Genomic DNA, 13,486 nt, shown 5'->3' with positions numbered 1-13,486 from the left:
GTACTAAGTCGTCAAAATCCAGTCTGTATTCTACATGTATAGCAGAACTCAATTTGGACTACCTACCTTTCAAATGTTCAATAACCAAATGTAGCTAATGACTACTAGACAGAATTAAATGTCAAGCACTCTTGAAATGGAAAGAAGTCCCAGGGGGTCAGTCCCCAGTGAGCAAGGCCAGAGAGGCACGAGATGAGGCTGGGGTGAGATCCACGGAGGCAGATCACACAGGGCCTGGTAGGTTCAGGAAGGAGTTTGGATTTTATCTTAACTGCATTAGGCCAGCTCCTACAAGAAGCTCTTCTGGATGTCTCCGAAAGAGGTGACCATGTCATCCTTCGTGCCACCTTGGATTTTGACAGGAAACCCAATATGGCACAACCAGAATGCTTTGTTGGATGTTCAGGTATATATGTCTGGCTCATCTCCTCTCAAGGGCAGGGACTGTGTCTTTATTCATCTCTATTCCCAGGGCCTGGCACACCTCTTAGAATACAGTGGGTACTATACATTTATCAGAAGAGTGAGTAAGCGGGGCGTGAAAATGAATCCTTCAGATCTATTTTCCAGTTCACTAATTCTCTTCCTAGTTACGTCTCATCTACTATTTAACCCATCCCTTGAGATTTTTATTTTAATAATTATGTTTTCATTTCTAAAATATCTATATGGGTTCTCTTCCGGCCTTTATGTCTTTAAATATTTCACAGTTATTTTATATTCTGTACCTGATAATTCCAGGATATCAAGCTCCTTGGGATCTAAATCTACCGGTGATTGATTTTCCTCTCACTCGTGGTGGCTCATTTCCCTGTGCATCTGACTGTTAATTGTGAGCTCATATTCGTTTGCTCTTAACCTGTCCTCTAAAGCAGTGGCTTTCAAAGGGCAGTTCCTGGACCAGCATAATCGGCGTCACTGGTGAACTTGTCAGGAATGCAAATTCTAGAACCCCCCCCCAACTATGAGAAAAGGGAGGCCCAACAACCCCTATCTTGCAAGCCTTCTAGATGATTCGGATGAACACTGGAGTGTGAGAACCGCCACTCTGGAGAGAATTTGTGCTTGTCTCTACGGGGAGCCCGGGAGTCTACCGGCAGTGACCACTTGAACTCCTCAGGTCCGGGCTTGACCAGGGAGTCTTGGGCTCAGTCCCCAGTGCTGCTGGCCTAAGTTAGTCTTCTGGTGGTGGTGTTATCACCATCTACACTCAGACAATCTTGCCTTTAGTGCTGCTTATTTATCACTGCTTTCCACTCTAGTTTCAGCTCAGTATAACTTTTTTGTGGGGAGGGGATGGTCAGAGTTGAGGGGACCTTTAAAATTTCCACAATTTACTGTGAGCTCAGAATGACATGAAAAAGTCTGTTGTATCTAGGATCTGTTTTATTTCAGGAAACCCCATCAGGGTGTCCAACCCACCACGTGGCCACAACAAGGCGCAACCTTCTAAATGCACGAGGTTGAGGGTCTGCCTATGACCTCACTCATGATGGGAATGTGTGTGTCAAAACATGGCCTGAAAGCTACACAGCCCTCTGACCTGACACTCCTCTGGCCTGAGGACTCCCACGCCCAGTAGTCACCTCCACGGCGAAGCACTGTTCCTGCTCACGCAGGCGGCCATAGGTCCGCAGCAGGCTCTGGAAATGCTCCCATACTTGCATGCGCCGCTCCAGGTCTGGGGGCCGCAGCCTGGGGGCAGAGCAGGAAAGACCCATGAGAAAGCTGCTTGTCCCAACCTTCAACCAAAGGGGCATAGTCCTAGAAGACAGTCAGGGCCAGGCGAGCTCACGCAACATGAACAAATGAGTGGGAGGGCCCTCTAGGTACAGAAGGGCCGAGTCCGGGCTGTGGCCGGGGCCATAGAGTGGGATGGGCACGGAATCAGGAGTTGGGCACCCAAGCAAATCACTTCACTTCTCAGTTTCCTTCACACACAGACATATGACACGAAGCCAGCCTGAGAGATCCGGGAAGGTACCAGGAAGGAGCCAGGGGGAGAGCGTGACTGGCCAGTTTCACACAGGCTGGACACACCCTGCACAGCCTTGAGAGGGTGCTTAGCAAAGGATCTAGAGGGGACCGCCACGAGGACTCACTCCTTCCGGATGAGCTGGCCATCCACCGTGACCAGACCAAAGTGCACTTCGAACAGGTACTTGAGCACACACAGCTTCTGCCGCAGGTCGCCCTCACCTTCCGTATGGTCTCCGTTGATAGCAATGAACAGGCATTCTCCAAACTGTAGGCAGAGGGGGCTGATGTCAGCCAGCCCCAGGGGACCCCTCCCCTGTCCTGATACCTGAGGACAGTGAGGGGAGGCTTAGGTCCCAGGGGACTTTGAGAGGGTGCAATTTCTGCCTTATGAAGGAGTCTAAAGTTCAAGATCAGGGAGAGGCATGTGGACAGCCCACACAACTGAGGGAAGAGGAACATGGGCCCCAGAGCTACACGCTCACCAGGTGAAGGACATACAGGTAGTTGCCATTTTCTGTTGAGAAGCAGGTGTATGTATCTGAGAGCTTCTCCAGCATGGTCATGGAGGAGATGATCACTGGGGCTAGCAGGGTGCTGAGCTGGTCCTCCACGGCGGGAAGCTGCATGAGGGGAAGGAAGTCACACTGCTCAGAGTGCCAGACCATGGGGACAAAGGCACGGAAAAGACCCAAGCCTTGTAGCAAGGACTCTGCTGTTCAGGCTCTGAATCTAGAAGGAAACACTAAGGAATTAGGCCACATCTCCACAGTGGAATGTCTGGGGCATTTAATGGGAGAACTGAATGACTTTAAGGAAGTTCTCTACATAACCCAAAGTCCATGCTTTTTGTTGGCAGTAGGTCTACGTTGGGGAACATATCCTAAGGAAAGTGATCTGGGATGGGGCAAAGACACACACATACAGACGTTCACTATGGAATCATTTACAGCAGCGAACAACTGTAAAAAGTGTAAATGCCCAGTGCCTGGGAAACAGATAAATAACAGTCCATTTAACGGTGGAAGAATATATAGCTATGTAAAATACTGGAGTGTTTCAATGACATGGAAAATTCCTCTGCTATGATGCCATGTTAAAACAAAGAAGTGAATGGTCTGTATTTTAAAATGCATAGAAAAAACAAAGTATTGAGAAAATATTAAGAAAGGCAACACTATTAAAGTTATTCCTCCTGGCAGAGAGAATATGAGTGATTTGCCCCCTTTTTATGCTTCCATACTTTCCCTATTTCCATCACAAGCCAACCTTTACTTCTACAAGATCTTCCTTCAACCATTCTCTCTGCCTTGCAAAGAAGGAACAAAATAAATAAACAAAACCAAAGAGAAACTGGACAAATTTGGTGACAATCTGCAACTACAACTGGCATGAAGCCAGTAGAATGGTCACCACTCAAACCCTCCATACTGGAATGACAAGAAAGAAGAGGTGACCTTCCCTACAGTGATCTCCGGAGACCTGAATCATGGAGAAAGCCAAGTCCCAACTCTGAGCCTGAGAAATCTGAAAGGAGAGGAGTAAGACCTTGTCTTGAAAAGAAAAATAGGCAACCGGCCAGGGGCAAAGTACAGCATTTACAACAGGGCCAAGACGCAGTACCGTGGCGGGTATTTTCTCCCAACTTCCTCAGCGCTCGGGAACCAAGCTGTGTCCAGCTGCTGCGGGAGTCTGTCAGTCAGGATTTAGCAGTGGTTTCTGCCCATCACTCAGGCCCCAGCTCAGATGGCTCCTGACCACCAGGCCACCCTGCCCCCACTGCTCCCCACCTCTCTCTCTGTTTAACTTCTTCAGCCCATTTATCATTACCTGCACGCATGAGTTTATTTGCCACTGGGTTCACTGTCTGCCCTCCCTCTTTGGCCTGAAGTTCCACGACAGCAGGATCATGCTATGTTCATAGCTTCACCCCCAGAGGCTGGAGCATAGTAGGTTCTCAATGAATATTTGTTGAATGAATATCCCTCCACATAGGCAAATGTTTGTTAAATTATTCACATGCCACAATTTTCTTGGACTGTCATCAACAAATTACGTTAATAGAAAGTCACTTAAAAATCTAGATTGTGTGTACAGCAACTCATTTTTAGAGTAGCAGCTTTTTCTGCAGGTGTAGCAAAGCAAGAATTTTTTTTTTTTTTTTTTTTTGGTTGGGGAAGATGAAAATATTTGGTGTAGGCAGAGTGTAAAGGAATTACTATTACTTGGAATTATAAAGTGGTACATTATCTGTGAATGGCTTCTGAATCAACGTTTCTATTTATAGGAAATTATCCTAAGGAAATAATGAGATGTGGGATCAAATTCAAGCATAAATGTTCCCTACAGCCATAGTTTTAGCAAAGTAGAAGCAATATACATGCCCAGGATGGGAAAAATGGTTAAATAAATGATACATTTATTTATACACTGGAATATAATGCTTCCATTAAGATTTATGCTTTTGAGACTATTTAACACAAAAGAATAATGCTTTTGATATAATGGCAAATGGAAAAAAACAGGAAATAAAACTGTAAATGTGGTATGATCCCAACTACATATAAAAGATAAAGACCCAAAGGAAATACATAGAAAAGCTAATAGGTCTGGTGCTAGAATTATGGGTCATTTAAAAACGATTTCTCTGTATTTCCAAATTTCCTACAATTAATTCATGTTATTTATAGAATCAGAAAAAAAATATGTGTCGTATACATAAAAAATAAAACTTTAAAGACAATTTTTTCTTTACATTAGTCATTTAGGAACTGAAAAATCAGGATTTTGCTCCTTTCCAAGGTTTTTGATAAAGAGGAAGATAAACACCAGCAGATAATTTGCTTCTTTTATTTTATTTATTCATTCATCTCTATACTGTGTGCCTTTATGTCAATATTATGGCAGGTTCCAGAGATATAGAGGTCTACTGATGGTTTGCTTCTTACATTTACCTGACTGAAATAGCAAAGAACTAAAATATATAAAAATTCTTAAAAAAAACTATATGTATTGACTGCTAAAAATAAAAGAGCCTAACAAATAGACTTGTTTTTTAGCTTAAATAAAACCACTAAAATGTCATGATCTCTGATATCTTTATTCCTAAAGACTGTGACAAGAATATCGGTGATGTTGAAGTGGATTAACTCGCTGAGGTGGAACTGGCTCAACCGGTAGTTAAGCTCAGCCGAGCGAGGAGGGGGCTGGCAGGCCACCAGTCTGTGCTGCTGCAGAAATGCAAGAACGCTCTCTACTGCTTCCCCTGCAAAGATTTTTAATACGAAATTCACCTGGAAAAAATGTCCAAGATAAATTACCCCTTTAAAACATAGAGTAGAAATTATTAGTGGAAAATGACAACTATCTCCAAGCTGTAATATTTCAGTGTTGCCCTGGATATTCATATGCAAAAAATAAACTTTAATCCATAATTGCCATCATATCCAAAAATTCAAAATGGATCATCAGACCTAACATAAAGCCTAAAATGACAAAACTTCCGGAAGAAAATACAGGGAAAACTCTGAGATCTTGGGTTGCGCAAAGATTTCTTATATATGACACCAAAAACATGATCCCTAAAAGCAAAAAAATGGATACGCTGGAGTTGTCAAATGAAAACTTCTGGGGGCGCCTGGGTGGCGCAGTCGGTTAAGCGTCCGACTTCAGCCAGGTCACGATCTCGTGGTCCGTGAGTTCGAGCCCCGCGTCAGACTCTGGGCTGATGGCTCAGAGCCTGGAGCCTGTTTCCGATTCTGTGTCTCCCTCTCTCTCTGCCCCTCCCCTGTTCATGCTCTGTCTCTCTCTGTCCCAAAAATAAATAAACGTTGAAAAAAAAAATTAAAAAAAAAAAAAGAAAACTTCTGCTTTTTGCAAAATACTGGTTAGCGGATGCAAAGGTAACACAGAGTGGAAGAAAATACTTGCAAAACACCTGTACCTAATACAGGACTTGCATCCAAAATATGTAATACTCTCAAAACTCATTAAGAATAATAAGAAATAACCTACCCAAGACATAGATGGGCAAAATTTGGACCGATTTCAATTTAAGAAGATACAGATGGCAAATAAACACATGAAATGATGTCAGAATCATCAATCATTAGGACATGAAAATTAACAGACAATGAGATTTCAATCGATACCTAGTAGAATGGTGAAAATGAAAAAGACTGACTATTGCCAAGGGTTAGCAAGGATACGGAGGAAGTGGAGCTCTCTCATACATGAGGAATGGACTATGAAATGATACAACCCCTGTGGAAAAGTTTGCTAGTTTCTTAAAAAGTTAACATATACCTACACGATCTAGCCATTGTGCCCTAGGTATTTTACCCCTGAAAAGTGAAAGGCGATGTCCATACAAAGACCTGAACGTGAATGTTCACAGCTGCTTTATTTTTAAGAGTCAAAAACTGGACACAGTCACCATCAACAGGTACACGGATATACAAACTGTGGTGTGCTGATACAATAGACTACCTCCCGCTCAGCAACGACAAGGAATAAACTATTGATAGATACTGCAACATGGATGAATCTCAAAATCATGCTGAAAGAAGCCAGACCAAAACCAAACCAACCCTGAGAATATACCGCATGCCTATAAAATACAAACTCATCTACTGTGACAGAAAGCACATTGGTGGTTGCCCAGTTTGGGGGAGGTGAGGGAGGGGTCACACACTTTTGAGATGGTGAGTATGTTTATTTTATTGATTGTGATAGAATCACAAGTGTGTGTGTATCTCAAACTGTACACTTTGTATAGTAGGCCAATTATACCTTAGTATAGTTATTTAAGAAATTAATGTGTTAAACTTATGCTAAACTTTTTAAGTAGAGAAGGTGAGGGCACCAAATTTCTCTGTTGTGTGATTAAAATTCTACCTCCTCCTCCTGTTCTCATGTAGCCTAGGGGGCCCTGGTGGAGTAGGCGTGAGGTCACTAACTCGAGAGCATCAAGAGGCCAACCTCTGAGGATGAGCAGCTGGGTGTTTAGGATGCTGGGCCACATGCACCACCCTGTTAGTTCCTCAGGCTGGGCCAGGAGTGGGTGGACAGGTTCACCCACCTCCTGGTAGTTCTGTGCTGTTCTCTCCCATCCTCCCCCTGCCCTGCACTCACCTCTTCTCCCTCATTCTCCGGCTGCCCAAACTTCAGCCGCAGACTCTCTTCAAATTCCTCATCCGTCCAGTAGAAGAGGACCTCTGCACCTTCTGTGGCCACCAAAACACACTTCATCTGACAGGGAGAAGCAAGCTCAAGGTCACCTCCTGGCCCCTTCATCCACAAGCTCGGCCTGAGTAATGAAAACGATCACAATCCCAGCAGATACCTACTGAGCCGGCACAACTACAGGGGCCTTCCTGGTGTTATTTCGTCAGACCCTCACCACAACCTGATGAGGTAGGAATCTTTGGTTATTCTCATTTTTTAGAGCAGGACCTAGCACAGCTTGGCGTGGCAGAGCCACTGGGATTTAAACCCAGGCCTAAGGCTGGGGCTCTTGCTTCTGTGTTTTCCAGCCTCTCACCAAAGTGTCAGACTTACCATGGGCCTACCTGCACCAAGCGTAAGGAAGGACCCAGCTCTCGATCTGGACATAGAAGAGGCAGGCAGTATCATGGCTCACGGCAGACGGTCAGTGCCTGGCCTAGAATGCAGGGAGGCTAGTGCACCTCCCTTCAGGCAGTTCAGAGATATCCCCAAGGCAAACACATCTCCAGAAGACAAGCTTCAAAGCCCATGAAGAGTGGATTCAGGATTACATAATTTTATTAACAAGCTGCTTGTGCTCTGGGTAGAAACAGAGGCTGCCTAACCTTGTCCACCGTGCATTCTCACACCTGCTTGGCTGCAGCTTTCTCAGCCTCATCCCCCAGCGTCTCTGGCTCTTCCAAAGCACCTTCCCCACCCCCACCCCCCACACACCCTCTGTGGGGCACATTTTAATGCCTGATTATATAAAATGTGTTTCATTATTCATCAGTGGGGAGATTCTTAACCCAGAGCTTCCCACACTATGCCTTTCATTCCTGGGACACAGCAAGACACTGACCTCTCAACCCTTGGGACAGCCTGACCACGCCTGGTGAGGCCAGAGCTCTCAGGCCAGCTGCCTACAACTGAGAAAACCCCAGGCAGGGGCTTCACATCTTCTGTGCCTCAGTGAGCCACACGGGCATGATCATGCTATCTGTGTGCTAAGACGTGACAATGACTAGGGGACTCTGCTCTGACTGCCCCACGGGTGGATGTCCAATTTCCACAGGATCATAGTATCCTGAGGTCTGGGACTCCGTCACACTCTTCAGGATCCCCTATGTGCCCAGCTTAGTGGCACTTACTGAATTCCTCCCACATCTCCGGCTGCTTTATCAACTCTAACTCAGAGCACCTGGCCTCAAGGTGGTTCCACCCCAGTGAAAGAGTGCAGCCTATTCCCATGGAACCACAAAACACAAGGCAGAGACACGGAGGGCAACTGAATATGAAGTAAAGGTTGCTGGCTAAGGGCAGGTGGGCCTGGAAGAGACTGTTCTGGGACACCCAGGTGAGGGGGACAAAGACAGGGGTTCAAGGGGCCAGCCTGATGGGAAGGGAGTGTGTGTGCTGGGCAATGGAGGGCTGCAGAATGTGTGGCCAGGAGCAGAGAGCCCCCTGTAGGCTGGGAAGGGTGTAGGGAGTGACACACTGGTCACGGATGGGTGAGGTTAAGGTGATGGAGGCCGGCTGTCCTAGTGTGGGGTAACGAGGGTCCACTCCTTGGCGCAGGCCAGGACAGGAAGGGGCTGACTCAAGAGGTATAGCTGGGAGTCACAGGCCTTGACAGCCCGGATGCAGGGGAGGAAGGAGAAGATAGGCTAAGGTGACATCAGGAGGAAGAGCTGGAGCAGGGCTCTGCGGAGTCAGGAAAAGCTCAGTCTACTGCCTGCCTCATGCTGTGCACCTCCCATGGCCCCAAAGCATCCCTGGGGTGGGTGCCACCTGCCAGGTCGGGCAGGATCATCTACCTTGGCAAGGAGCACAGCAGAGCCTCCAGACAGCCAGGGGTTCAGAAAGGGCTGCAGCAGACACACTCGGTGACTAGCTTATGGAGAGCGGCAGCACAGCATCTCAGGTCCTGTAAATGCTTAAAACAGAGAGGTCATGAGGGCAAGCAGAGCCTTTCATCCGACTGCTGCCCATTTCTGGGAGGACAGGCTGGTGAAGGTCTCTCTTTGGCCCTTTGGCAGTCTGCTTAGGAGGTGCCCAGTGCCTGTATCCCGCTCACCCCTGGCCTCCCACAATGGGGAACAGGAACCAGCCAGCACAGTCCTTTGGACATAGCAGATGCCCACAAACATTAATTCCCACCTACTGTTTCCTTCCAGGCACTCTCATTTCACGTGGGTCACTCAGAGCCATGGTGTGGTCTGCAAACCTGCCCTGAGCAGCCCCAAGGGGCTTGCTATGAGTCACTAGACACACAGCACAGCCGTCCCAGGCCCACAGGGAAGCAGTCCCAGGAGAAGGGGAGTGATATCCCAGGAGGATGAAATAAACCAATAAAAAAGGCGCCAGAGACGGGGTTCTAGTTTTGGCCTGACCAAGGCACTTAACCCTCTCTGAGCCTCAAACTCCTGCTGTGAAACAGAAACCCTTGCTCTGCCTCCCTATACGGTTATAGTGAAAAGACAGAATAACCAGGCAGGAATCCCTTAGCAAACTCTTACATGAACGTGGGCTTATTTACTATTCTTATTTCCCGGCCTCCCTTTGTCAAATAACAGGGTGAACTAAACTTGTTCCAGAATCATTCACATTTTGATAAGAGGCAGGAACAATATAAAGGTGTAACCGAATTAGGAAACCAAACGTTGTAAGCAAATAAGAAGCACAAAAGGGTTTTTAGGGGCTCAGCATCTTTTGCAACATAAGTGAGACTTGCTACATCACCGGCATAACTGGCCTAAATGACATATTCCCAGAAAAAATGGAAATGCTTTTCGGTGGACATTAGGTTCTCCTTTTTTATTCCAAAAAGCTGTTGAAAGAGAACCTTACTGGTGTCATTTTATGATTTCCCTGTTCTCTCTATCTTGCTCTAAAGAGGCAACACAGGACTCACTGAAGGCCCAGATGGCGTCGGGCCAACCTGAGGAAAACCCTCAGCCCCCATTTTCGCCACCTTCCCCAGCACACCGCCCCTAAGGCCTCTGCGCCTGAACCCGCTCCGCTCCGTCTGGGCCCCCCCGCCTTCCCCCTGCCGGGCTGGAGGGCCCAGGAGACGTGGCAGCCTTCCTGTCTGCCCCGCACTCCACACTTTATGCAGCCCCTCCCAAAACCCCGCGAAGCTCACAGCTACCCTGGGAAGAAGGCCCGGCTTGGGGTTCCCTCCCAACTCCGTGGCTGCAGAAACTTAGGAGAAGCAGAGGGCCCAAGGCCAGCGGGGCGGGGCGGGTGCGGCCATGGTGGGGCCCGCCCCCACTTCCGGGAGGGCAGCGCAGGGGGCCTCGGAGGAAGCCCCGCAGCCCGCGGAGGGACCGGGAGGGCGGCGCTCGGGCCACGTACCGGCTAGCCGCCCTTCACCGCCAGACCGCCGGGCTCGCCGGCGCGCTTCCGGGTGCGGCCACGTGACCGCCCGCGTGACACCCCCGTCCGGGAGGGGCTGGACGCGAGGGCGGGCTCCCCGGACTTCGAGCCCGCCCCCGCCCGGCGTCGCCTGTGCCCGCGGGTCAGTTCGGTCCGCCTAGCTTCTGGGCTCCCTCGGCCCGGGCGCCTGCTGTTCGGCGGCCACGTTATTCTTGCGGTCGAGGAGCGCGCCGAGGCCTGCGGAATTGGGGCGGTGTCGCCCACAGCCGTCAGGGACACTGGGCTTGCCCTTCCGCTGGCTTGAGCTCTAGGGATTCCCCACCGAGGCATTAGGGACAGGCGCATTTTAGCCCCGTTTCACACAGGACGAAAGCCAGGCACAAGAAGAACAACTAACTTGCAGAGGGGCTGAGTTAGGATCAGAACCCAGTTCTCCTGGCTCCCGCAAGTTTCCTTCCCACCCTCTGGCTTTAGCTGCCTTCCGTGACTGTTTTCCGTGGCCTGAGAAGACACGGCCTGCAGAAGGGCCTGGTTGTCCCCACAGTGCCAACCCTTGAATTTCTTTATAAAGGTTCTCAATCCGTTTGGGGGTGGGGTGTACATTAGGGGCTTTGTTTAGAACTAGTGTTTTCAAGATTTTCTTAAATTTGTGTAATTAGAAGGGCTGAAGTGTGCGGTTGCTGATGAAGATCATGGAAGGGAGTAAATTACTTCGGAAGTCACCCCTCAGTGCCCTGGTGCTGCCAGGGGGCTGTGGGTGCAGCCCAGCAGGGGATGAGTTGTGCGGACTGGCCGTCTGGCAGATTTGCATACACCTTGGGGAAAGGCGGGGACCAGGAAATAATGCTCCCACCACCTGCAGACAAAGGGAGCCTAGCTTCTCCCCGTCCCCCCCCCCCCCTTTCTCACCTTAGGGCCCAAACCTTCCAACTGCCCGTCTGCAGCACCTACCCGCTACAGACATGGCTCTCCGCAGTCCATGGTTGAGATCCCTCTGGCTGTGCGCTCTTCATCCTGCTACACTCCCCTTGATTCTCTCCTGTGGTAGGTTCTCCCTAAGCAGGAATTTCAGTGGTTGAATAACTTCCATCAAATGGATATGTTATTATTCACTCTAACCGCTAGTAGTTTCCATTTCCCACCAGCAATGTATGAGGGTACCAATTCTCCCCATCTGCCCCAACACTTATTGTCTGTTTTTATTTAGCCATCCTGGGGGAGGTGAAAGTGATATCTCGTGATTTTGATTTGCGTTTTCCTAATGACTAACGATGTTCAGCGTCTGTTCATGTGCTCTTTGGCCATTTGTATATCTTCTTTCAAGAAAAGTCACTAATTCAATTTCTTCTCCCATTTTAAAATTAATTGTCTTTTTATTATCAAGTTGTAAGAGTTCTTTATATATTCTGGATACAAATCCTTTAGTAGATACATGATTTGCAAAAAACTTTACCCCATTACGTGGTTTGGTTTTTTTCTTAATGGTATCACTTCTGGCACAAATGTTTTCAATTCTGTTTAATCCTGTATGCCCATTTGTAATTATGTCCGGGCTTTTGTGTCAACATAAGTTTTTATCTTACTTGGGTGAATATTTAGGAGTAGGGTGGCTGGGCTGTATGGTAAATATCTGTATGGTATGAACTGTATGGTAAAGTGCAGGCACCATTTTACATCCCCCTGGCAATGCTGAGAGTTTTCGCTGCTCTGTAGTCTCCTTAGCACTCGATATTGTCCTTTATAACTTTAGCTATTGTAGTAGGTGTGTTGTGATATCCTACTGGGGTTTGAATTTCCACTTTCCTAATAACAAGTGATGTTGAATTTCTTTTCATGTGTTTATATGCCATGTGTAAAGTGTTCAAATGATTTGCCCATTTTAAATTTTTTTTTTCAACGTTTATTTATTTTTGGGACAGAGAGAGACAGAGCATGAACGGGGGAGGGGCAGAGAGAGAGGGAGACACAGAATCGGAAGCAGGCTCCAGGCTCTGAGCCATCAGCCAGGAGCCTGACGCGGGGCTCGAACTCACGGACTGCGAGATCGTGACCTGGCTGAAGTCGGATGCTTAACCGACTGCGCCACCCAGGCGCCCCTGATTTGCCCATTTTAAAATTGGATTGTGTTTCTTCTTATTACTTATAAGATTTCTTTATATATTTGGATATTCTTTATCAGCTATCTGTTTTGCTTTTTTTTTTTTTTTTTTTGCCAGTCTGTGACTTTGTCTTTCATTTTCTTTACAGTGACTTTTGAAGAACAGAAATCTTTGTGCTTTTTGTGCACTGGCTAAAACATCTTTGCCTAAACCAGAGTCACAAAGATTTCCTCCTGTTTTCTTCCAGAAGTTTCACAGCTTATTTTGCATTTAAGTCTATGACCCATTTCAAGTTGATTTTTGTAGAAAGTATGAGAGAAATGTTCAGGTTCATTTTTTTGCATATGGATATCCAATTTTTCTTGCACCATTTGTTGAAAAAAATATCCTCTCTCCATTAAATTACTTTGACACATTTGTCTCAAATAAATTGACTATAAATGTGTGGATCTATTTCTGGGCTCTCTATTCTGTTCAATAAATTTAGAAGGATTCAGGTCACACTAAGGATTTTATTGATTTTCTCGAAGAAACTGCATTTGGTTTCATCAATTTTCATTGGTTTTTCTGTTTTTTATTTCACCAATTTCTGTGCTATTTACTATATCCTTTCTTCTATTTACTTTGGATTTAATTTTTTTTTTTTTTTTTTTTTTTTTTTTTTTTAGTTTCTTAGAAACTGACCCATTGATTTGAGACCTTTTGTCTTTTTTTCTAACAAAGGAGTTTGCTGCTATAAATTTCCCCCAAGGTACTGTTTTATCAGCTCCCACTTTTTTTTTTATCAGCTCGAACTTTTGATATGTTTTATTTTCATTTTCAATTAG

General features: G+C 46.7%; 1 protein-coding gene across 7 annotated transcripts in view; it reads right to left on the bottom strand.

Annotated features, from left to right (window-relative positions):
- Positions 1-10,592, bottom strand: part of HPS1 (HPS1 biogenesis of lysosomal organelles complex 3 subunit 1) — a 32,867-nt gene extending 22,275 nt beyond the window's left edge. For 4 of the 7 annotated variants that reach the window (XM_030335635.1, XM_030335637.1, XM_030335636.1 and 1 more), the window contains exons 1-6: positions 10,540-10,592; positions 9,000-9,118; positions 7,111-7,285; positions 2,463-2,600; positions 2,103-2,245; positions 1,587-1,695 (exon numbers count right to left, since the gene is read on the bottom strand). In XM_030335635.1, coding sequence (XP_030191495.1) covers positions 1,587-1,695; positions 2,103-2,245; positions 2,463-2,600; positions 7,111-7,272 — 552 coding nt within the window. In that variant the 5' untranslated portion in view covers positions 7,273-7,285; positions 9,000-9,118; positions 10,540-10,592. Of the gene's footprint in view, positions 1-1,586; positions 1,696-2,102; positions 2,246-2,462; positions 2,601-7,110; positions 7,286-8,999; positions 9,119-10,333; positions 10,516-10,539 lie in introns of those variants that run through there. The other 3 variants (XM_030335638.1, XM_030335634.1, XM_030335633.1) reach the window with 3 other exon arrangements.
- Positions 10,593-13,486: the final 2,894 nt, after the last annotated feature.

Source organism: Lynx canadensis, chromosome D2 (assembly GCF_007474595.2).
Source record: "Lynx canadensis isolate LIC74 chromosome D2, mLynCan4.pri.v2, whole genome shotgun sequence".
NCBI classification, from domain to species: Eukaryota; Metazoa; Chordata; class Mammalia; order Carnivora; family Felidae; genus Lynx; species Lynx canadensis.
Note: the sequence above shows the minus strand (reverse complement) of the source record. Positions and strands in the feature narration are given on the sequence as shown.